General features: G+C 40.4%; 1 protein-coding gene across 1 annotated transcript in view; it reads left to right on the top strand.

The window, feature by feature from the left end:
* Positions 1-24,341, top strand: part of LOC120023019 (dystrobrevin beta-like) — a 36,502-nt gene that overhangs the window by 2,427 nt on the left and 9,734 nt on the right. The window contains exons 2-10 of the mRNA XM_038966969.1: positions 3,571-3,620; positions 4,576-4,643; positions 7,468-7,548; positions 7,734-7,947; positions 9,830-9,915; positions 12,162-12,316; positions 12,649-12,754; positions 13,020-13,186; positions 14,183-14,310. Of these exons, the coding sequence (XP_038822897.1) occupies positions 4,577-4,643; positions 7,468-7,548; positions 7,734-7,947; positions 9,830-9,915; positions 12,162-12,316; positions 12,649-12,754; positions 13,020-13,186; positions 14,183-14,310 (1,004 nt within the window). The 5' untranslated portion in view covers positions 3,571-3,620; position 4,576. The remainder of the gene's footprint in view (positions 1-3,570; positions 3,621-4,575; positions 4,644-7,467; positions 7,549-7,733; positions 7,948-9,829; positions 9,916-12,161; positions 12,317-12,648; positions 12,755-13,019; positions 13,187-14,182; positions 14,311-24,341) is intronic.

The raw sequence follows: 24,341 nt of genomic DNA, 5'->3' as shown, positions 1-24,341 counted from the left end.
CTCCTGGCCTCTAGGCCTACACTCCCTGCCTGCCCTCTCCCTGGGCCTGAGAGTGTATAGCTTACTCCCTGGAACTACAGACCTCCAGGCCTCCACACCTACTCTCCCTACCCGGTCAACACCCCTCTCCCTTGGCCTTAGACTATAGCTTACTCCCTGGAATTACTAAATCGTCTATAGTCCTGCTGTCAGGAACCACGCGCACCTGGTAACCCGAAACAGGCTCTGGGGACCTGGTGACCTGCCCGCTTTTATCCGCTCAGAGACTAAGTCCCCAACCTCCACAGCCTGAGTGCTGCCCTAAGCCCCTGAGTCCGGCCGCCCCTGCTCGGACTCTGAGTACCCCTTGCCTTGGGGGAGGTCTCCTCGTCAACCTGGGGACCTTTTGACTTCCACAGCGAGTCCCAATCAGACTCACAGTCCCACCAGAGGACGGGCCCGGCAAAAGCTTGGATCAAGGCTGATTTTCAATAGATCGCAGCAAGTGAGCTGCTCTGCTACGTACGAAACCCTAACCCAGAATCAGGTCGTCTACGAGTGATTTAGCACCAGGTTCCCCACAAACATACGGTGCGCATCAGGAGAGGGGTGGCAACTCATCCTGCCACACCCCAACCCTGTCACGAACGGCTCTACTCACCTGCCAAAAGAGGCAGGCTATCCCGGCCCAACCGAAGATCCGTGGCGCTATGGTATCGTTATGTTTAGGGGGGATTCTGACTTAGAGGCGTTCAGTCATAATCCTACAGATGGAAGCTTCGCACCATTGGCTCCTCAGCCAATCAAATACACCAAATGTCTGAACCTGAGGGTCCTCTCGTACTGAGCAGGATTACTATTGCAACAACACATCATCAGTAGAATAAAACTAACCTGTCTCACGACGGTTTAAATCCAGCTCATATTTCCTATTAGTGGGCGAACAATCCAATGCTTGGTGAATTCTGCTTCACAATGATAGGAAGAGCCGACATCGAAGGATCAAAAACAAACGTCACTATGAAAGCTTGGCAAACCACAAGCCAGTTATCCCTGTGGTAACTTTTCTGACTCCTGCTTAAAAGCCAAAAATTCAGAAGGATCTTGAGGCCCGCTTGTGTGTATTCATATTGAAAATCAAGATCAAGCGAGCTTTTGCCCTTCTGCTCCACGGGAAGTTTCTGTCCTCCCTAAGCTCGCCGTAGGACACCTGCGTTACCGTTTGACAGGTGTACCGCCTCAGTCAAACTCCCCAACTGCCACTGACCCGCTCCGAGGTTGGGTGCCCTGCCCTTCACGAAGAAAAGAGAACCCTCCCCGGGGCTCCCGCCAGCTTCCCCCGGGATCGGTCACGTTACCGCACTGGATGCCTAGCAGCGCCCGTTTCCGCCAGTGCGTGGACATTCGGAAAGTAGTTTGAGGTCAGTAGGTCACATTACCAAGGAGCTATTGAAATTATAAAGTTTGAAAAATGTATGTAAAATCGTGTGAGATGAAAAATAGACGAACCTAAAGGGTGTGCAATATACAAGGATAGTCAGTGGACATTCTGAACCTTGTTTGAGGTCAGTAGGTCACATGACCTATGAGCTATTGAAATTAGAAACATTGAAAATTCATGTACAATTGTGTGAGATGAAAATGGACAAATTTAAGGGTGTGCAATGTGTAGGCCCACTTTGTGTACATTCTGAACCTTGTTTGAGGTCAGTAGGTCACATGACCAAGGAGCTATTGAAATTCAAAATTTTAAATAAATAATTTTAAATAGTGCGAGATGTAAATCGACCAAAAAAAGTGTGTGCAATGTGTGTCTATGCCATCGGGTTAGCTAGAACCCGTTTTTAAAGTTTCAGGCGTAATGGTTAAAGAGCTATTGAAATTTGAAAAAATTGGTTTTTCACTATGTTGACGGTCCCTAACTGCGGTTGGTGGACATAAGGAAAACTACAGTCGAATATCCAATCTGAATCTGTCTTTACCTCGGTAATTTAATGGTATTTGATCAATGTGCACCTGCAGGCCTGTCACCACTGTACTCAGAAGTGACTAATGATCCAACATATAGTATCTAAAGTTCATTAGGCTACTTGACTTTTAATGCCTACAGGTGCAATTTAAGAAGCCTTTCAATGATTTATCAAACTATATTGTCAGCCTCCCATAACCAAATATTGTGTATTATGTTATGTCTGGTCTACCCATAAGAGTTCAGTCAGGGTCTGATATCCTATTAAGTTATATTACATTTCACAATGGCCAATCAAGGATTGACATTTTCCTCAATATCAACAGAAGTTTTTTGTTTTGGTATCCACTTTCTCATTCAGAGTCTTAGTTGCCTACATATGACAAGCTCAGACAAGCTAAGTCTTCAGTAGGTCTACTGCGTATTTGAATATTACAGAGGGCCATTGTACAATCACTGCTGACTTGCTTCTGTTAGTTTCCCTCCTGAGCACAGCTGGTGTTTTCTTCCATTCTACATACTATCTACTACATGTCATAATCTATTATCTAACAACCTTTTATTGCACATTATATGGACAACAATTTATTATTATGATGATGATGATTATTATTATATTTAATCTTGTATATCAATAGCTTTATGGGACTGGAAACTAGGGCTGTCCAGCTACATGAGTGAGAAGGGAGGCATATAAAGGCCATGTCAACAGAGTTCCTGAGGGTTCAACCTTGGCTTGGCTTCACTGACTGTGCCCCAAGTGGCACGCTATCCCCATAGGGCTCTGGTCTAAAGTAGTGCACTATAAAGGGAATAGGGTGCCATTGGGTATGCAAGCACTGACTGCTCACGTTCAACGGTTCAGCTGATGAAGATCTCTGGCTGGTCTGATGGGATGTTGATACTGTACTGTATTTGAATAGAGCCCTCTGCCAGCCAAGCAAACCTGGGTTCAAATACTATTTGAAATAATTTCCGATACTATCTGGGTTTCATTGAGCTCACCTTGTTGAATTGAACCAATAGAAAAGTTCCAACAGTGCAAGCCTCATCCACCTGTCACTCCAGGCAAGCTAGAGGAAACACTGCAAGTATTTGAACCCAGGTCTGGTACCATCCAAGCCTATCGTGTAATTTCCCGGGTTTCAGAACCAATCATTGAATAGTTGTAATGTGTTCTGTGTCTATCATCATTAAGTGTCTCCTCTGTCTGCACCCCTGGCTGCCTTTCGGGACCATTAATCCACAGGTCTTAGCTGAGGAGCGATGTCATGGAGAATTATCATTTGTAGGGTACAGACAGGACGTGTGTCCCCCAAATGGCACCCACTTCACTAAAAGTGCACTACTTTTGACCAGTGCCCTATGGGCCCTGTAGTGTACTATAAAGAGACAGAGCAGGAGAACTCAAGTGTGTTCCCCTTTGCGGGAAGAATCCCCCCCTCCAAAAAAACATGTTTGGTAGAGTTCATCAAGTCCTTGAAGGGAGGGTGTTAATGACTCATTTAAAAGTCAAACCCATTTTGTCTGGAAGGACTGCTTATCCTACTACAGAGCATAACAGACACAGAATATTAAGGAACCAACTAGCTAACTGTCTATGATTGTTCTTCTCTCCACAGGGGCAGCAGCAGTTAATGCTTCCCTTTGTTTAATATTCAGGCAGCGACAGGTAAATAAATACCTCTGGGATTTTTATCTGACAAAATCATCAGTAGATTAAGTTAACTTTTTCTTAAAGGTGCAATATGTACAAACCGCTCCATTTACTGGTTACTAAATATCTTAAAAGTTTGCCTAATTTCCCAATGTGTTGAGAATCATTGTACCATCTAAACTGCTGTGAAATATATTTTTCAACAACCCAAAATATTGTATATTCAGCTGTTTGTAGCTGGTGTACAAAACCGAAAGTATAGGATGCAAAAACAAAACTTAAGAACGGGAAGCATAGAAATAGTGCACATAGAACAGCTCTACCGCTTCTTAGACTTGCTTTCAATGGAAAAATTACAGATCTACAACTTTTTTAAGGAAAACCCTTTGAATAACCCTTTTTGGGTCCAGGTAGAACCGTTTTGGTTCCAGGTAGAACTCTTTGGGTTCCATGTAGGAACCTTTCCACAGAAAGGGTTCTACCTGGAACCAAAACGGGTTCTTCAAAGGGTTCTCCTATGGGGACATCCAAAGAACCCTTTTTCCTCTAAGAGTGTATGTGTTGTACATTATTGAACATTCCATATATGATATATAAATACTCAGAGTGATGAATGTATACAGGATCAGTTAGATTCATATTTTACACTACTGCTTTAACTTGAATGTACAAAGGCTATAATGGACCTCGATAATGTATACAATGGTTACAATGATGTATAGTCATTACAGGTATGTAATGAGTAGGTAATGCATGCTTGCTGGTTTATTTCCCTAAAAATGGGTAAAATGTCTAATGTATACAATAATTATGCAATCACTTAGTGAGTAGGTAGTAATGCTTGCTGTATTCTTTCCCCAGAATGATAGAGGGCAGAGAAGACTGATAATGTATATTGTCTACAATGATGATGTAATTACGTAGTGAGAAGGTAATGTGTGCTTATTGCCTGTTGCCCCGCCCCCCCCAGAATGATAGAAGAACGCAGTAAACGAGGCAAGGCCATGGTGGAGAGGAGACAACTCTTCATGGAGATGAGTGAGTAGACAGAGCTCCAGAGCCAAACTATTACTATTCATTTACACACTGTTATAATCTGCTGTGCACAGTAAAGCATTATACTGTACATTCCCCTCTACATCAGGGATTCACAAAGTGGGTCTGCAGAGGTACTGCAGGGGGTCCGAGGCCAGATCTCCAAATACATATATTTACATTTTTGTTTTTACATTAGCAACAGCAGATTAAACAAATCTTGGCTAAGGGATCCGTGGAATAAGTTTAGAGGGTGTAATACAATACAATACAATACAATACAATACAATACAATGTAATGTAATAATATTCATCTACAATGTATGTTCTTAACCCTGGGCAACATGGGCCTGGGAGGCTCACAGGGATATTGGTATCCACAGTACTCCATCAATACTTATTGTAGTCACATTTCAAAGTGGGTTCCAGAGGTACATATTCGTTTAATGAATATTACTAACAACAACAGATTAAACGGAATTTGACCAAGGGATCAGAGTAAAATGTTTAGAGGGTGTAATACAATACAATACAATACAATACAATACAATACAATACAATGTAATAATATTCATCTACAATGTATGTTCTTAACCCTGGGCAACATGGGCCTGGGAGGCTCACAGGGATATTGGTATCCACCGTACTCCATCAATTATACATTTTTCAACTCAATAGTTCTTGTATTCCCCCAAAATGATTTTATTTTCACATACAGTTCAAGTCAGAAGTTTACATACACTTAGTCATTAAAACTAGTTTTTCAACCACTCCACACATTTCTTGTTAACAAACTATAGTTTTGGCAAGTCGGTTAGGACATCTACTTTGTGCATGACACAAGTCATTTTTCCAACAATTGTTTACAGACAGATTATTTCACTTATAATTCACTGTATCACAATTCCAGTGTGTCAGAAGTTTACATACACTAAGTTGACTGTGCCTTTAAACAGCGTGGAAAATTCCAGAAAATTATGTCATGGCTTTAGAAGCTTCTGATAGGCTAATTGACATAATTTGAGTCATTTGGAGGTGTACCTGTGGATGTATTTCAAGTCCTACCTTCAAACTCAGCGCCTCTTTGCTTGACATCATGGGAAAATCAAAAGAAATCAGCCAGGACCTTAGAAAAAAAAATGTAGACCTCCACAAGTCTGGTTCATCCTTGGGAGCAATTTCCAAACCCCTGAAGGTACCACGTTCATCTGTACAAACAATAGTACGCAAGTATAAACACCATGGGACCACGCAGCCGTCATACCACTCAGGAAGGAGACGCGTTCTGCCTCCTAGAGATGAACGTACTTTGGTGCGAAAAGTGCAAATCAATCCCAGAACAACAGCAAAGGACCTTGTGAAGATGCTGGAGGAAACGGGTACAAAAGTATCTATATCCACAGTAACAAGTTCTATATCAACATAACCTGAAAGGCCGCTCAGCAAGGAAGAAGCCAATGCTCCAAAACCACCATAAAAAAGCCAGACTACGGTTTGCAACTGCAGACGGGGACAAAGATCGCACTTTTTGGAGAAATGTCCTCTGGTCTGATGAAACAAAAATAGAACTGTTTGGCCACAATGACCATTGTTATGTTTAGAGGAGAAAGGGGGAGGCTTGCAAGCCGAAGAACACCATCCCAACCGGGATGCACGGGGGTGGCAACATCATGTTGTGGGGGTGCTTTGCCACAGGAGGGACTGGTGCATATATTGAAGCAACATCTCAAGACATCAGTCAGGAAGTTAAAGCTTGGTCGCAAATGGGGCTTCCAAATTGACAATGATCCCAAGCATACTTCCAAAGTTGTGGCAAAATGGCTTAAGGACAACAAAGTCGAGGTATTGGAGTGGCCATCACAAAACCCTGACCTCAATCCTATAGAAAATGTGTGGGCAGAACTGAAAAAGCGTGTGCGATCAAGGATCCTACAAACCTGACTCAGATACACCAGCTCTGTCAGGAGGAATGGGCCAAAATTCACCCAACTTATTGTGGGAAGCTTGTGGAAGGCTACCCAAAACATTTGACCCAAGTTAAACAATTTAAAGGCAATGCTACCAAATACAAAATGAGTGTATGTACACTTCTGACCCACTGGGAATGTGATGAAAGAAATAAAAGCTGAAATAAATCATTCTCTCTACTATTATTCTGACATTTCACATTCTGAAAATAAAGTGGTGATCCTAACTGACCTAAGACAGGGAATTTTTACTGGGATTAAATGTCAGGAATTGTGAAAAACTGAGTTTAAATGTATTTGGCTAAGGTGTATGTAAACTTCCGACTTCAACTGTAAATGCACTGTAATTTAAGCTTTAAAACGGCAAAGTTTTCTTTCTGCCTCATGGCAAAATGTGTAGAATTGCAGGGTATTAGCTTTAAAGCTGCAACATTGAATTTTTGTTCCCCTTGACAAAATGTGTATTAAATTTGCTTGAAAACTGCAAAAATGTATCGCCGATGCCAAGAGTGAGCCTTTCAAATTGTCTTTCCCAGGGCCCTAGACTTGGTTCATCCGGCCATGCACTGCCAAAGTCATAGTACAACTCCTTGTATGCTATTGTTTTTTTACTTGAGTTGTGTTCTGATTATAAAGGGGTCCCCGGCCCCAAAAAGTTTGAGAACCCCTTCACCACATGCACTGTCTGAGAGTGAAATCTCCAGAGGAAAACCAGTACTAATCATTCACACTGCTGTGTCTTAGCCAAGCCATTCACATCCATACAAGTTACACTGTATAGTACATTCCACTTCCCCATACAGTGGGTTTTGTGTGTGTGGTTGTGTTAGTTTGTTGATTCATCTTTTAATTTTTATCAGGGGGACAAAACTTTGACGTCATCAGACTGTCAACCTATAGGACGGCCTGCAAGCTAAGATTCGTGCAGAAAAGATGCAACCGTAAGTTCTCGCTGCCGGGCTCTTTTAGTTTCCTTTACTGAAGATTTTACTCTCCTAACTTATTGCACTGTACACACAACATTGTCACATATGTTTGTTTCAAATACGGTACACTTGAACGTAATTAGTTCATTTAGAAGAAATCTATTATTTTGTAAATCTTTCCCCTCCTTCTCCTATCCCAGTGCACCTGGTGGATGTGTGGAACATGATCGAGGCGTTCCGTGACAGCGGTTTGAACACACTGGACCACAACGCAGAGATTAACGTGTCTAGACTGGAGACCATCTTGTCCTCCATCTACTACCAGCTCAACAAGCGTCTTCCCACCATGCACCAGATCAACGTAGAGCAGTCCATCAGTCTGCTCCTCAACTTCATGGTGGCTACATACGACAGGTGCACTACATTAGACACAGGATATACATTAGATATAGAATATTACATACAGTATACAATGAGTGGACAAAACATTAGGAACACCTGCTCTATCCATGACATAGACTGACCAGGTGAATCCAGGTGAAAACTATGATCCCTTATTGATGTCACCTGTTAAATCCACTTCTATCATTGTAGATGAAGTGGAGGAGACAGGTTAAAGAAGGATATTTAATCCTTGAGACAATTGAGACATGGATTGTGTATGTGTGCCATTCAGAGGGTGAATGGGAAGACACAATATTTAAGTGCCTTTGAACGGGGTATGGTAGTAGGTGCCAGGCGCACCGGTTTGTGTCAAGAACTGCAACGCTGCTGGGTTTTTCACACTCAACGGTTTCCCGTGTGTATCAAGAATGGTCCACCACCAAAGGACATCCAGCCAACTTGACACAACTGTGGGAAGCATTGAAGTCAACATGGGACGCTTTTGACACTTTGTAGAGTCCATGCCCTGACAAATTTAGGCTGTTCTGAGGGCAAAACGGGTGCAACTCAATATTAGGAAGGTGTTCTTAATGTTTTGTACATTGTGTTGTAACGACAACGCAGGGAGTCAGGAAGCAGGTGCAGATGGTGAGTTTTTAATATTAATGAACATGGAGAGTTACCAAACTAGAGAAGTGTCTGGACATGAAAACAGAACCAATACTGCCTGATGACTGAGGTTGGTGAGGGCTGTATGAAGGGAGAGTAATCAGGGTCATGATGAAGTCCAGGTGTGCCGTAACCATAGGGAGCAGGTTCTGTGCAATGATGGTTGCCAGGTGTGCGCAATGTGGGTTGCCAGGACCGGTGGTTTGTAGACCGGCGACGTCGAGCGCCAGAGGGAGCAGGAGTGACGTGTATACATTTGCTTTGAACTGCTATATGAAAAGTGCATGTACATGTCTATAGATTTAAGTATGGTGCAACACCTTATTTTCAGAACCAGAGATTTTTTATTTTTTTACCCCTTTTTTTATATCCAATTGGTAGGCCTTGTCCCATCTCTGCAACTCCCCTAGGGACTTGGGAGAGGCAAAGGTCGAGAGTCGTGCGTCCTCCGAAACACGACCTTGCTAAGCCACATTGCTCGCTTAACCCGGAAGCCAGCCGCACCAATGTGTTGGAGGAAACACCGTCCAGTGAGTGACCAAAGTCAGCTTGCAGGCGCCTGGTCTGCCACAAGGAGTCGCTAGAGTGTGATGGGACAAGGAAATCCCAGCCTGCCATACCCTCCCCTAACCCGGACGACCCTGGGCCAATTGTCTGCCCGCCTCATGGGTCTCCCAGTCACGGCCGGCTGTGACACAGCCTGGGATCAAACCCGGGTCTATAGTGACGCCTCAAGCACTTAGATGCTGCACCACTCGGGAGGCCCACAAGATATAATTTCTTACTATGGAATACATATATTTAGCAGATGTTATTGCGGGTGTAGCGAAGTGCTTGTGTTCCTAGCTCCAACAGTGCAGTAATATCTAACAATACACACATCTGAAAATAATGGAGTTAATTAAGAAATATAGAAATATTAGGACGAGCAATGTTGGAGTCCAGACTGTAAATATATCAGATTAATGTGTCTACCTGGACTAAAGTAATCAGTATGCTGGACTGAACTGTGAGCTCTCTCCTTCAAATGATTTTGGGCCTTCAGACAACATGGTCACGATGGATTCAGAAGTGATAATTATTTGTTCTATATTGTGGTCAACAAGCTAAAGCTAGCAAATCATGGGAAAAGGGTATTTGCTTTATTGAAAAGGGAAGATGCTTCTCCTTTGTCAGTATGATGAGTGTGTGTGTTTCAGTTGTGAATAGATACATTTTCCAAAATGTTTGTTTGTGTGTTTAGTGAAGGCCACGGGAAACTGAGCATTTTCTCGATGAAGTCAATGTTGGCGACTATGTGTGGAGGGAAAATAGTGGACAAACTCCGTTGTAAGTATATCTTCATGAACTTAGCCCAGGGTAGAGGTAACAGTTAAAGCTGCGTCCGCAGCCAGATCTCAAAACGATATGTAAAAAAAACAAAGGTTTTCTCATTTTATTTGAATGAATATTACTAACAACATATTAGACATGTTGGTCACATGGAATACATTTAGAGGGTGTAATGCAATACAATGTCATATTATTCATCTACAATGTATGTTTTATTTTTCCCTGGGCAACATGGGCCTGGGAGGCTCACACGGATATTATCATTGATTACATTTAGATATTTTTGTTACTGGCCTACACGCAATACCCCATAATGTCAAAGTGGAATTATGTTTTTTGCAATGTTTACTAATTAATAAACATTTTAAAAGCTGAACAAGTCACATAAGTTGCATGGACTCTGTGTGCAATAGTAGTTTAATGACTACCTCATCTCTGTACCCCACACATACAAATGATCTGTAAGATCCCTCAGTCAAGCAGTGAATTTCAAATATAGATTCAACCACAAAGACCAGGGAGGTTTTCCAATGCCTCGCAAAGAAGGGCACCTGTTGGTAGATGGGTAAAAATATTTTAATAAAGCAGACCTTGAATATCCCTTTGAGCATTGTGAAGTTATTAATTACACTTTGGATGGTGTATCAATACACCCAGTCACTACAAATATACAGGTGTCCTTCCTAACTCAGTTGCCAGAGAGGAAGGAAATCGCTCAGGGATTTCATCATGAGGCCAATGGTGACTTTAAAACAGAGTTTAATGGCTGTGATAGGAGAACGGAGGACGGATCAACAACATTGTAATTACTCCACAATACTAACCTAAATTACAGAGTGAAAAGGAAACCTGTACAGAATAAAAAATATTCCAAAACATGCATCCTGTTTGCGACAAGGCATTAAAGTAATACTGCAAAAATGTGGCAAAGCAATTAACTTTTTGTCCTAAATACAAAGTGTTGTGTTTGGGGCAAATCCAATAAAACACGATATTGAGTACCACTCTCCATATTTTCAAGAATAGTGGTGGCTGCATCATGTTATGGGTGTGCTTGTAATCGTTAAGGACTGGGGAGTTTTTCCAGGATTAAAAAAATTATAAATGGAATGGAGCTAAGCACAGGCAGAATCCTAGAGGAAAACCTGGTTCAGTCTGCTTTCCACCAGACACTGGGAGATAAATTCATCTTTCAACAGGACGAGAACATAAAACACAAGGCCAAATGTACGCTAGAGTTGCTTACCGAGAAGACAGTGAATGTTCCTGAGTGGCCGAGTTACAGTTTTGACTTAAATCGTCTTGAAAATCTAGGGCAAGACCTGAAAATGGTTGTCTAGCAATGGTCAATAACCAATTTGACAGAGCTTGAAGAATTTTGAAAAGAATAATGGGCAAATGTTACACAATCCAGGTGTGGAAAGCTCTTAGACTACCCCAACAATTCACAGCTGTAATCGTTGCCAAAAGTGATTCTAAAATTGAATACTTAACTAATCAAGATATATTAGTGTTTTATTTTTCATAAGTCTTTTACAAATGTTAGTTTTGCTTCCACTTTGACATTACAGAGTATTTTGTGTAGACAGTTGACAATTTTTTTATAAATCAATTTTAATCCCACTTTGTGACACAACAACATGTGGAAAAAGTCAAGGGGTGTGAATACTTTCTGAAAGCACTGTAATGTAAGCTTAAAAACTGAAAGGTTTTCTCTGCCTCGTGGTATTTTTTTATTTAATTGTAAGATATTAGCTTGAAAAATTTGCTTAAACTGAAAGATGTTCTCTCCAATGCCAAGAGGAAGGCCTTTAAAATGTTCCTTTCCAGGGCCCGAGACTTAAGCAAAATTCCTTATATCCTTATATATTTTTTTATCTCACTTGATTTGTGTTCTGATTTTTAAACGGGGTTCCTGTTGAATTTGCTTTAACAAAAGGGGTACGTGGCCCCAATAGTTTGAGAACCCCTGGGCTACAGTGTCCGCAGTTGCGTAAATTATACACAAAGGGACGCTGTTGAGTCACATTTCCAGCACTAACGTAGTTGTAGTTTAAGATGGAAGTGTAAAGAAGGATCATCCATAGCTCATATTCAATAGATTGTAGAAATGGCGTAGATGTATGTAAACTGATGTACTGTACATAAATCTGGTGTACTCACCACCTTTCTCTCTCCATCTCTACTTCTCTCTCTCTCTACTTCTCTACTTCTCTCTCTCTCTACTTCTCTCTCTCTCTCAGGTATCTTCTCCCAGATCTCTGACTCTAATGGTGTGATGGCCTTTGCTAAGTTTGACCAGTTTCTTCGTGAAGTTCTGAAGCTGCCCACAGCTGTGTTCGAGGGCCCGTCCTTTGGATACACAGAACACTCCGTACGGACATGCTTCCCTCAGCAGGTAGGTTGGACATACCAAGAGGGTTTCTCTCACTGAAATAATATACAACATGTATAATATACTTAGAGAGAGAGAGAGATATGAACATAGGATGAGGGAGGAACCTTGTAAATATAGTCCACAGACCATAAAAAATCACTCCAAAAGGTCGTCTTCAATAAGCAGGGCACATTCATCTATTATTGAAGATGACCTTTTGCAGTGGTGTCCATTTCATTCACTATGGGTTATGTCCCAAATGGCGCCCTATTCCCTTTATACTGCATTACTTTTGACCAGAGCCCAATGGTGTGTTTGTATTTAGAAGTTATTCTCTGTCTAACTGAATATAGAAGAAGATCTTGCTGAACACGTTTTTGGACATTTTGATGGCAGATCCTCCCCCCCAGTGTCTCGTGTGGCTACCTCTCATGCACCGACTTGCTAATGTTGAAAATGGTAACGTTTCCCCTGTTATTAGTTCCTTTGACTTTATTTTCACAGTGAATTTGCCGAACACCAATAATAGTCATTCTAATCTAAGCATTTGTATCGAGAAATGGGGTAAGACTTGACTTAAAACCTGTAGGTATAATGCTTTATAACTTATTTTTAAGCATATATGTGCTATTAAAATGTCTTATAATAAATCTTATATGTTATGTCTCACTGTATCAACATTTCATCAGTGACCTACTAACCATTTCTCTGTGGTTTCCTCTAGCCTTCCATCCCGTGGAATGTTCTTATTGCCGGAGTGAAAGTATGATGGGGTTCCGTTACCGGTGCCAACAGTGCCATGGCTACCAACTCTGTCAGAGCTGCTTTTGGCGTGGCCATGCCAATGGTCCCCATAGCAACCAGCATCAGATGAAGGAGCACTCCTCTTGGGTAGGCACGGCAACCACAAAGTCTCTATCTCAATTGGTTTTTAAAATCCCTCCTGTCCTTTTCTCCTCCCCTTCATCTGAACTGGTTGGAAAAAGAATGGACAGGTGAAAACAATATGGTGGAAGCTCATCATTAGACTGGCTTTCAGCTGCTCAGTTCTTTCAGGTCAGTACGATGAAGGAGAGGAGGCGAAGAGGAGACAGACCTTTGAGAAAGAGACCACGTCCCACAATTACACTTATACACACCAAAGATAAGTTATGATAGTTTCATCGAATACCAAGATTCAGCCTTCCTTTGCGCTCGGACAATCCAATAGCCGCCTGCATGCATAAGCAGAGCATTGGGCCTGTTTCTACATGAACTAACCTTTTTAAATATTCTGATTTATGGGTTTTTACTCATTTCAGCTAATTACATTGAAAGTTATGCCAATGCCAGCATTCTCCCAATTTTCAATCAGTGTGATGTAAATTGAAGCTGGGAAAATTATTTACACTGGTTCCAAATCCAATCCTGAACTCTGTGTGCCTGCGATCAGGATGGTAATGGCCATTTTATTCTGAGGGCATCATGCCCAGAATGAAATGGCTGAGCATATTTGGAAGTAGAAAAAGGTTATTTCAATTGTCAGAGAAAACATCTAGGACAAAGCAAAGAAAACTATGAATTTGGTCCCATTCTGCATGAACAAACCTTGTAATTCTCGGTACACTATGCATTGCATAATGTAACTGGGTATTTTAGAAATAGTTAAGGTCAATTACTATACATCTCTTTACGCTACTTCTATAAGCAGTTCCCACATTATAACAGACAGGGTTGGGGTCAATTCCATTTCACTTCAATCAATTCAGGAAGTAAACTGGAATTTCCATTTACTTCCTGAATTGACTGAATGTCCTGAATTGAATGAATTCAATTCTAATTAACCCCTAACCCTGATAATAAAAACAGTGAATATGATGTCCACCGTCTTGTTTCTGCCTCTCACAGAAGTCTCCAGCTAAAAAGCTAAGTCACGCCATCAGTAAGTCTCTGGGCTGTGTCCCCATTGGAGAGCTACCTCACCCAGTGTTCCCTGAGCAGTTAGAGAAACCCCAGGACAGCGTGCCACACACTGTGTAAGTACACTGGACTCTTCTGCCACCACTGGACACAGATTAAGCCTAGTACTAGACATACATTTACATTAGTCATATAGTAGACTTTCTTATCCAGAGTGACTTACACTAGTGCATTCATCTTAAGATAGCTAGGTCATAAAACAACATACCACGGTCGTAGTAAGTTCATTTTCCCTCAACAAAGTAGTTACTAGTAGGAAAAGACAAGTGCTTATCATTTTTAGTTTTGTTTTGGGTGGGGGGGTAATTTAAGATACTTTTTAAAGAGGTAGGATTTCAGATGTTTTGGGAAGATGGGCAGGGACTCTGTCCTGACATTAAGGGGAGACTGGTTCCACCATTGGGGTGCCAGGACAGAGAAGAGCTTGGACTAGACTAAAGAGCATGTTCAAAGGAGATTCCTCATGGAACGTCTAGGCCTAATCTGTGTCCATGAAACGGTCCTCTTATGTCTACTTCACCAAGAGAGTCCATCTGTCTCTGATGTCATCAAGTGCTGCACTGTAAGTTGTCCAAACTCCATAGGATAAAATCATTGGCTTTCAAGCTCGCTGCCAATTGATGGTGCATTGTCAATAGTTTCTCACTAAGATTGGAGGGCCATGATTATTTAGTTAAATGTGAGAAAGCTGATGTGTTAGGTTGGTTTATTGTGAGATGGGTGCTTGCATAGAAATATAATGATATATTATATTCTAAGTAATTCTATTATATACAGTGCCTTCAGAAAGTATTCACACTCTTTGACTTTTTCCACATTGTGGGGTGTTACAGACAGAACTTAAAATTGATTAAATGTAGATTTGCTTGTCACTGGTCTACACACGATACGCCATAATGTCAAAGTGGAATTATGTTTTTCGAAATGTTTACAATTTATTTAAAAATAAAAAGCTGAAATGTCTTGAGTCAATAACTATTCAACCCCTTTCTTATGGCAAGCCTAAATATGTTCAGGAGTAAACATGTGCTTAACAATCACATAAGTTGCATGGACTCACTCTGTGTGCAATAAACGTGTTAAATGTGATTTTTGAATGACTACCTCATCTCTGTACCCCACACATACAATTATCTATAAGGTCCCTTAGTCGAGCAGTGCATTTCAAGCACAGATTCAACCACAAAGACCAGGGAAGTTTTCCAATGCCTCGCAAAGAAGGGCACCTATTGGTAGATGGGTAAAAATGACAAAAGCAGACATTGAATATCCCTTTGAGCATGGTGAAGTTATTAATTACACTTTGGATGGTGTATCAATACACCCAGTTACTACAAAGATACAGGCGTCCTTCCTAACTTAGTTGACGGAGAGGATGGAAACCGTTCAGGGATTTCACCATGAGGTCAATGCTGATTTTAAAACAGTTCGCTAAATGGCTGTGGTAGGAGAACTGACCTAATGGACAGAGTGAAAAGAAGAATGCCTGTACAGAATAAAAATATTACAAAACATGGATCCTGTTTGCTACAAGGCATTAAAGTAATACTGTAAGAAATGTTTCAAAGCAATTCACTTTTTGTCCTGAATACAAAGTGTTATGTTTGGGGCAAATCCAATACAACACAATACTGAGTACCACTCTCCATATTTTCAAGTATAGTGGTGGCTGCATCATGTTATGGGTATGCTTGTAATCGTTAAGGACTGGGGAGTTTTTCAGGATAAATAATAAATGGAATGGAGCTAAGCACAGGCAGAATCCTAGAGGAAAACCTGGTTCAGTCTGCTTTCCCCCAGACACTGGGAGATGAATTCATCTTTTAACAGGACGAGAACATAAAACACAAGGCCAAATCTACACTGGAGTTGCTTACCAAGAAGACAGTGCTCTGTTGTCTGTAAAAAAAAGTATCATGCGCTTTCACCCATGGAATTAGCTGTTAGGGGTTCAAAGGTTAGGGAGGTGGGATGACCTGAAATATTCTGCTTTTACAAACTGTTATGCTGTTTTCAAATGAAACGCAATACCTTGCTCTTGTTAAAGCTTTTAGAATGTATTCTAAATGTATTCCTGAGTGGCCGAGTTACAGTTTTGACTTAAATCGTCTTGAAAATCTATGGCAAGACCTGAAAATGTTTGTCTAGCAATGATGAACAAACAATTTGACAGAGCTTGAAGAATATATATTTTTTAAAGTAATGATGGGCAAATGTTGCACAATTCAGGTGTGGGACGTTCTTAGGCTTACCCAGAAAGACTCGCCGCCAAGGTGTTTCTGCAAAGTATTGACCTAGGGGTGTGAGTACTTATGTAATGAGATATTTCTGTATTTCATTCTCAATAAATTTGCAAACATTTCTAAAAACATGTTTTCACTTTGTCATGGGGTATTGTGTGTAGATTGGTGAGAGAAAAAAATATATATTTGATAAATTCAGAATTCAGGCTGAAATACAATAAAATGTGGAATAAGTCAAGGGGTATGAATACTTTCTGAAGGCACTGTAACTTACTTGCCAATTGGGTGTTTTGAAAAGCGGTTCTAAGTGATTCTATTTCTGTAGGTGCTTTGAACAACATTTTGGTCCTCATCAACCCGTTGTTTGTTATGTAATGAAGCTGGAGCTTTGCTATAAATCTAAGGCTTTGGGTGGAAGCCATTATAGAAACTGTTTTATATCCTGCTGGCTGTCACATAACTGAACTTACATTTCTGTACATTTCGTGTTATTTCAGAATAATATCTATTGTGTTCCATATCGAACAATCGAACAGTAACTGAATGCCTCGATGCCTGTCTGCCTGCTTTTATATAGCAAGCCACAGCTACTTGACTCACTGTCTGTAGGAGCAATCCATTTTCATGAATGGGGTGGTGTACCTAATAAACTGACCGGTGAGTGTATATTGCCTTACATGTGTAGATTGTAGCTAAAACTGGCCTCAAGTTGACTATGCCTCACTAGTAACCAGATTTGCTATAGCCTATAGCTAGTTTATGTAGCCTGGGTGCCAGTCTGTTACTGGTCTCTTGCCAACTCATTATGGAATTGTCATGGAAAACATGAAGTCAGACTTGACAATTACATTGGAGTAGGCAAAATATCTATTGGTGCTTTCTTGCTTACTCCTACCGTATGATTGTTGTTTGGCATGACAGCACAAACAGATCTGGGACCAGGCTATTGTTAGTGTGCTGCTTTGTTGCTATTTTGGAGTCCCAGTAAAAGTTGATGCAGGATGAGGGTTATTCAGAGTTCCTCCCTCTCCTGGCTGTCATCTCCCTCCATCCCTCTCTTCTCTACCCTTCTTTCCTCTCTCCCTCTATTCATCCCTTTCTCTTCCTTCCCTCCCTCTATCCCTCCCTTCCCTTGAAAATAGGAATGATGTTGAAAACTAGTTTCTGGGTTCTACCAAACCAAACACACCATTTTTTATCAGAATGTGGTGACAGCAGGGAATGAGTCTGAGTAGTGCAGTATCATGGACCATAATGAAGTTAGATGGGGCTGAAAAGTAATATTCAGACTGTTAAACCTCAGCATTAGAAGTAAATCTCATAAAACCAGACTCTCTCATCACCATATCGTCTCTGACCAGATGGCACAATGTTCCGTTTCTTTTGCACATGGATTCTACTTCATCATTTTTATATTTCAATTTAAAATCTGAGGCAATTACACTGCTCTTCCTTCCAGCAATATTCCCTGGAACCCTTTTTGGAATACATTTTGGGGGGGAAAACATCCACTTTCTCAAATGATCTTTAGCAAAGCCCTAAAGGGGTTCCAAATGGCACTCTATTCCCTATAGGGAATTACTTTTGACTAGAGCCCTATTGGCCCTGGTCAAAAGTAGTGCACTATTAAGGGAATGAATGAAACAGTGCAATTAGGATGATGGTGTTTAAATGGAACTCTGGCTGCAGTGTTAAGACATGGCCAGATGTAATGGCTGCCATTTAGGATGTTGATCTAGTCTTCTGTTTTCTAATAAGGACACATTTATTCTGAGAGAGGATGAAGGGTTTGAAATGTCCTGAATTTGTGTTAGTAGGCCTGAACCGAAAGGAAACAGTGCAATTAGGATGACGGTGTTTAAATGACCTAGATAGTTTTTGTGTATGCATTGTAAGCTACGTATGCCTTTAAAAAAAAATGTAAACCACCATTCAAAAGTTTGGGGTCACTTAGAAATGTCCTTGTTTTTGAAAGAAAACAATTTGTTTTTTTTGTCCATTTAAAATAACATCAAATTGATCAGAAATATAGCGTAGACATTGTTAATGTTGTAAATGACTATTGTAGCTGGAAACGGCAGATGTTTTATGGAATATCGACATAGGCGTACAGAGGTCCATTATCAGCAACCATCACTCCTGTGTTCCAATGGCATGTTGTGTTAGCTAATCCAAGTTTTTATCATTTTAAAAGGATAATTAATCATTAGAAAACCAGCACAGCTGAAAACTGTTGTGCTGATTAAAGAAGCAATACAACTGGCCTTCTTTCGTTGAGTATCTGGAGCATCAGCATTTGTGGGTTCGATTACAGGCTCAAAATGGCCAGAAACTTTCTTCTGAAACTCGTCGGTCTATTCTTGTTCTGAGAAATGGCTTTTACATAAGTTCTCAACTGGCAGCTTCATTAAATAGTACCCGCAAAATACCAGTCTCAACATCAACAGTGAAGAGGTGAATCTGGGATGCTGGCCTTCTTGGCAGAGTTGCAAAGAAAAATCCATATGTCAGACTGGCCAATAAAAAGAAAAGATTAAGATGGGCAAAAGAACACAGACACTGGACAGAGGAACTCTGCCTAGAAGGCCAGCATCCCAGAGTTGCCTCTTCACTGTTGACATTGAGACTGGTGTTTTGCGGGTACTATTTAATGAAGCTGCCGGTTGAGGACTTGTGAGGTGTCTGTTTCTCAAACTAGAGACACTAATGTACTTGTCCTCTTGCTCAGTTGTGCACCGGGGCCTCCCACCCCTCTATCTATTCTGGTTAGGGCCAGTTTGCACTGTTCTGTGGAGGGGTAGTACACAGCGTTGTACAACATCTTCAGTTTCTTGGCAATTTCTCGCATGGAATAGCCTTCATTTCTCAGAACAAGAATAGACTGACAAGTTTCAGAAGAAAGTTATTTGTTTCTGTCCATTTTGAGCCTGTAATCGAACCCACAAATGCTGATGCTCCAGACACCCTACTAGTCTAAAGAAGGCCAGTTGTATTGCTTATTTAATCAGCACAACAGTTAAGCTGTGCTAACATAATTGCAAAAGGGTTTTCTAATGATCAATTAGCCTTTTAAAATGATAAACTTGGATTAGCAAACACAACGTGCCATTGGAACACAGGAGTGATGGTTGCTGATAATGGGCCTCTTTACGCCTATGTAGATATTACATTAAAAATCAGCCGTTTCCAGCTACAATAGTCATTTACAACATTATTAACAATATCTATACTGTATTTCTGATCAATTTGATGTTATTTTTTTGCTTTTCTTTCAAAAACAAGGACATTTCTAAGTGACCCCACATTTTTGAACGGTTATGTATGTAGTTCTGTCCTTGAGCTGTTCTTGTCTATTAATGTTCCGTATTATGTCATGTTTCATGTTTTGTGTGGACCCCAGGAAGAGTAGCTGCTCCTTTTGCAACAGCTAGTGGGGATCCTAATAATAAAATACCAGAAAAAGGAACTCTGGCTGCAGTGTTAAACATGGCCAGACGTAATGGCTGGGTTTGAAGCATGAAAGGATTAATAGTATAGGCTATTGCCAATGGTCAAGATTTAAACCCATTGAGGCAATGAGACCCTTGTGACAGTGGGTAGGAGATACTTGGTATTAGGGCTGGGCGGTATACCGTATTTTACAATATACCGGTATTGATGCACGGACCGGTTTGGGTATTTACTTTACCTTCTATAACGGTATTTGAATGTTTGGTTTGTTAAATGTGATATGCCACTACTTGAGTCATCCCTCTCCTCTCTCTCTCTCTCTCTCTGTCTCTCTCTCTCTCCATGATGCTTTCCACACAGACCTAGTCCCACCCCCTGTCACTCAAGGAGCGTTTTTGTTGTTGCTTGACCACGAGACACTTTCGTTCAGTCTGCATGGTCAGTGCAGCACATGCAACGATGTTGATGGCAACGATGTTGTTTCCACTTTGATCTTAATATAAATCCACAAGCGTTCTATAATTACAATATTAGTTTGTGTTTCTTACATCTGCAAACAGCTAGTTTGTATTTTCTTAGCAAGTTAAGCTAAATTGTGTTAACCACTAATGCTAGTTAGCTGGCTAGCTAATGTAGAGCAAATGTAGCTAGCTAATACATCCTGATACCATTGCAGGTGGAGGCCTAAATCAGCATGTTGTTTGTGCAACAGTATCTTCTAAATCACAGAGGAATAGGCGAAGCATGAATATGTTGACTATATGAATAAAGATTTCATGTAGCCAAAGATTATAGGGTCCCCTAGGAAACACTGAACATCACTTTGGTTCCTACCCTGTCACAATAACTCCTCCCTGGCATTTTCATTCGTTGTCATGTTAAACAACACTGTATTCAAAGTGCCCACTATTATTTATATTCTAACTATAGAATTATAATAAACATTCTATTTCCATGATTCCAAAAGTTCACCCAAGTGTTTTGATCTAAATCGCAATTGCAACATTTGATAAAAAATAAGGCCTAGTTTTTTATGCCCATATCGTGGCAGTGTGGAAATTATCTCAAATGAGTACAGGAAATTATTTTAGGTTGAAGTTGAATTGAACCGTATAAAACAATCAGAATGGAGAAAGCCCCATTGAAATAACGTATGTGTTGCCACCCTAGGGTCATGAACAACTCAAAAATAATATTTAGAACTTTTATTATTCAAAAACATAAAATCCCGTCAAAAATGTGAAAAATGATAGGATTTTTTGGCCATATCGCCTAGCCCTACTTGGTATTGCTTAGCTCCTCAGCAGGCTATAAGCAAACTGTGACTTTAGGATCCCCTCAGACTGACAGTGAGCTTCCAGTGGATTTATACACTACACAAAGGGGAGCAGAGTTATGATTTTGTGATGGACTATCTGTCACTGTTAATCTAGAACATCTAAAACTACTGTGTCCTCAACTGGCTTAGACAAAAATAAATACTACCTGTACTGTCCTAAAATATGAGTTTAAAATATTGACCAGGTCATACTCAGTGTAACCACCCAGCCTTTACTCACAGTCTTTAATGTCCGAATGTCTCATGTTGTTTTATTCCTTCAATCATCTTTTAGTCAATACTGTCATTGCAATTGGAAATAGCTATGCAATTCACTTTGTTGTGAGTACGATTAGAATTTTATGACAGGGATATTGACAGACGGAGAGAAAGGAGGAGAGTGCATTACCGGGAAGTACTGGATTCATTTGATTTTTTTTGTTGCAGCCTGCAGGTTGCAAATATTATTTCCAAATGCTTTCCTTCAAGCTGATTTCTGAAGTCAGAAATAGAATGAAAGAGATGTCTTACCAGGAATAGAGGCGAGACTGATATGAAGGCTAGGGGACATTTATGAAAGTACAGCCTTGTCTTCTCTGTCCTCGATGCCACAGGCACAATGAGTAGAATGTCATGCATTGTCATTAGATTCCCACTCTTCGTGACAACGCTAAGCTAGCTCATTGCAGGACTTTGATCATAGAATGCCTAAATATACTGTTGACTTGTTCTTATTAATTGACCTTTTGACCTCTGTGGCACCTCTGAGTGGGTTGTGGAACGTTGTGATGGGAACTTGTGACATCACATGTGACTGAAATCATTATCAGGGAGTCATACTGAGACCAAGGTCCCTTTTACAGATGAGCCTTGAATTAAAGAAATGACAGAAAATGCACACATCAAAATATAAATACAAAATTAAAGCAACATTTAAAAAAATATATAATAATCATCATCATCAGTAATAAGGTCCTCAATCAGCTTTCTGAATTACCCTACAGGCACCAAAACATTATTTTGTAATAACATTTGGAAGATTGTTCCACAAATAAGGTCCAAGAACTAAAAGCTGATTTACCTAACTCTGAGACCAAAGGATTTTCCAGAGTTATCAATCCCTGAGACTGGGTGTGGTAACTCCTATGTCTGAGGTTTAGTAATGATGTTAGGTACAGTGGGACTTTTTATAAAGGGCTTTATACATTGCTATGTTTTCATGTATCAACCTATGTGACATCAGAGGGCCATCCAACTTTCTGATAGAGAATGCAGTGATGAGTACTGAAAATGGCTCCCGTAATGAAGCGCGGTGCGTTTATAAGAAACTGCATCTAATGGCTTTAGTGAAGTGGCAGCAACATAGGTGATGTCGCCATAGTCTAGGACCGATTTGGAAAGTCAACGGAATAATCTGCTTTCTACTATTTAGCAAGAGGCATGACCGATTTCTAGAAAAGAAGCCCATTTTTATTCTTAGCTTCTTAACTCATCAGTATGCTTTTTAAAAGACAGCTTTCCGTCTGTCCAGATATTTGTAAGCAGGGACAAAATCAATATGGACACCATCTAGCTCTAGGGAACAACATATTCGTAATTATACCTGCAGAGAGAGAGAGACCGAGAGAGAGATTCTCAGAGCACGTCATTCTTAAACCTTTTATATAAGAGTCTTTTACTCAGTAAATAGGAGTTATATTTGTACACTGTTTGCTTAAAGGTTTGATGATTTACTTTTTAGAGGATAGTATAGTACTGTATATGAAAGGCTTTTTATGTAATGGGCCTTGGATAAGTGTCAGCGCTGCCTGGGCAAAGGAACTGTACACATATGTAAATGTCATTATCAGAGAATGCAGTCATGCATTTATTTCACAGAATGACAAAAACAAAATGATGGGAGAAAAAATCTAGTCTATTTAGAGGTTGAGATGAAGTGCGGTATTGAGAAAAAGTTTTTTTTTTAAATTGTTTTATTTATTTTATTATTATTATTATTAATTTTTTTTTATTGAATTTTTTATTGTTTATTTCACTTTTGTTTATTATCTACTTCACTTGCTTTGGCAATGTAAACATATGTTTCCCATGCCAATAAAGCCCCTTAAATTTAAATTGAATTGAGGGAGAGGAGAGGAGGGGACTGTATCGTCATAGTCATGTGACTGCTGGGTCTCCTTGGAGACAGCAGCAGTGTAGTTCATTAAGATGCTGCTGGCTCAGTTAAGAGCAGAGCGGACCAGGGTAGGCAGCTGGCTACAGCAGCGCTTGAATGGTTGGATGTATTTGGCTAGCCGGACTGTTGCTTTCTACCCTCTAAAGGAGGTGAGTGAGATCTCATTATATCCTCTTATCTCAGTTATTATAGCATTAGGGTCCTGGATGAAAGCGGACGCTGGCTTTTTACACTGTTGTTAGTCGTAAATATTTGAGTTGAGATTTGACTTGTTTGTCAGAATTTTACTAAACTAGAGATATATTTCTAGGGACACTATATTCCTATTACACTCCCCTTTTCCTTGTCTGAACTGGATCAACATACTATTTTATTGTTTTGAACTTGGGATTTTATATGGAGGTTTAAAAATAGTACTTCAAAATATGTTCCTTATTATAAACTGCGTGGTTCGAGCCCTGAATGCTGATTTGCTGACAGCCGTGGTATATCAGACTGTATACCACTGGTATGACAAAATATCTATTTTTACTGCTCTAATTTAGTTGGTAACCAGTTTATAATAGCAACTCAGGGGGGGGGGGGGGGGGGGTGGTATATGGCCAATATATCATGGTTAAGGGCTGTATCCAGGCACTCCATGTTGCGTTGCACGTAAGAACAGCCCTTAGCCCGGGCCATATACCACACCCCCTCGAGCATTATTGCTGAAGTGTGCCTTGAAAGTATTAGCTTGACTCTGGGGGATCTAATATTGGATCTTCATGATAATACAAATACTATGCTGGTCAGGTCAGGTGGCCCCCTCATCGTTAGTAGCACTGTGAGTGAATAATTAATTCAGTTGCTTATTAAGAGAAATACTGATGAAAATATGATGCAGTACTAGAAAGGTTGAAC

The sequence above is a fragment of the Salvelinus namaycush genome, chromosome 28 (genome assembly GCF_016432855.1).
Source record: "Salvelinus namaycush isolate Seneca chromosome 28, SaNama_1.0, whole genome shotgun sequence".
Lineage (NCBI taxonomy): Eukaryota > Metazoa > Chordata > Actinopteri > Salmoniformes > Salmonidae > Salvelinus > Salvelinus namaycush.
This window is presented reverse-complemented; position numbering and strand designations above follow the sequence as displayed.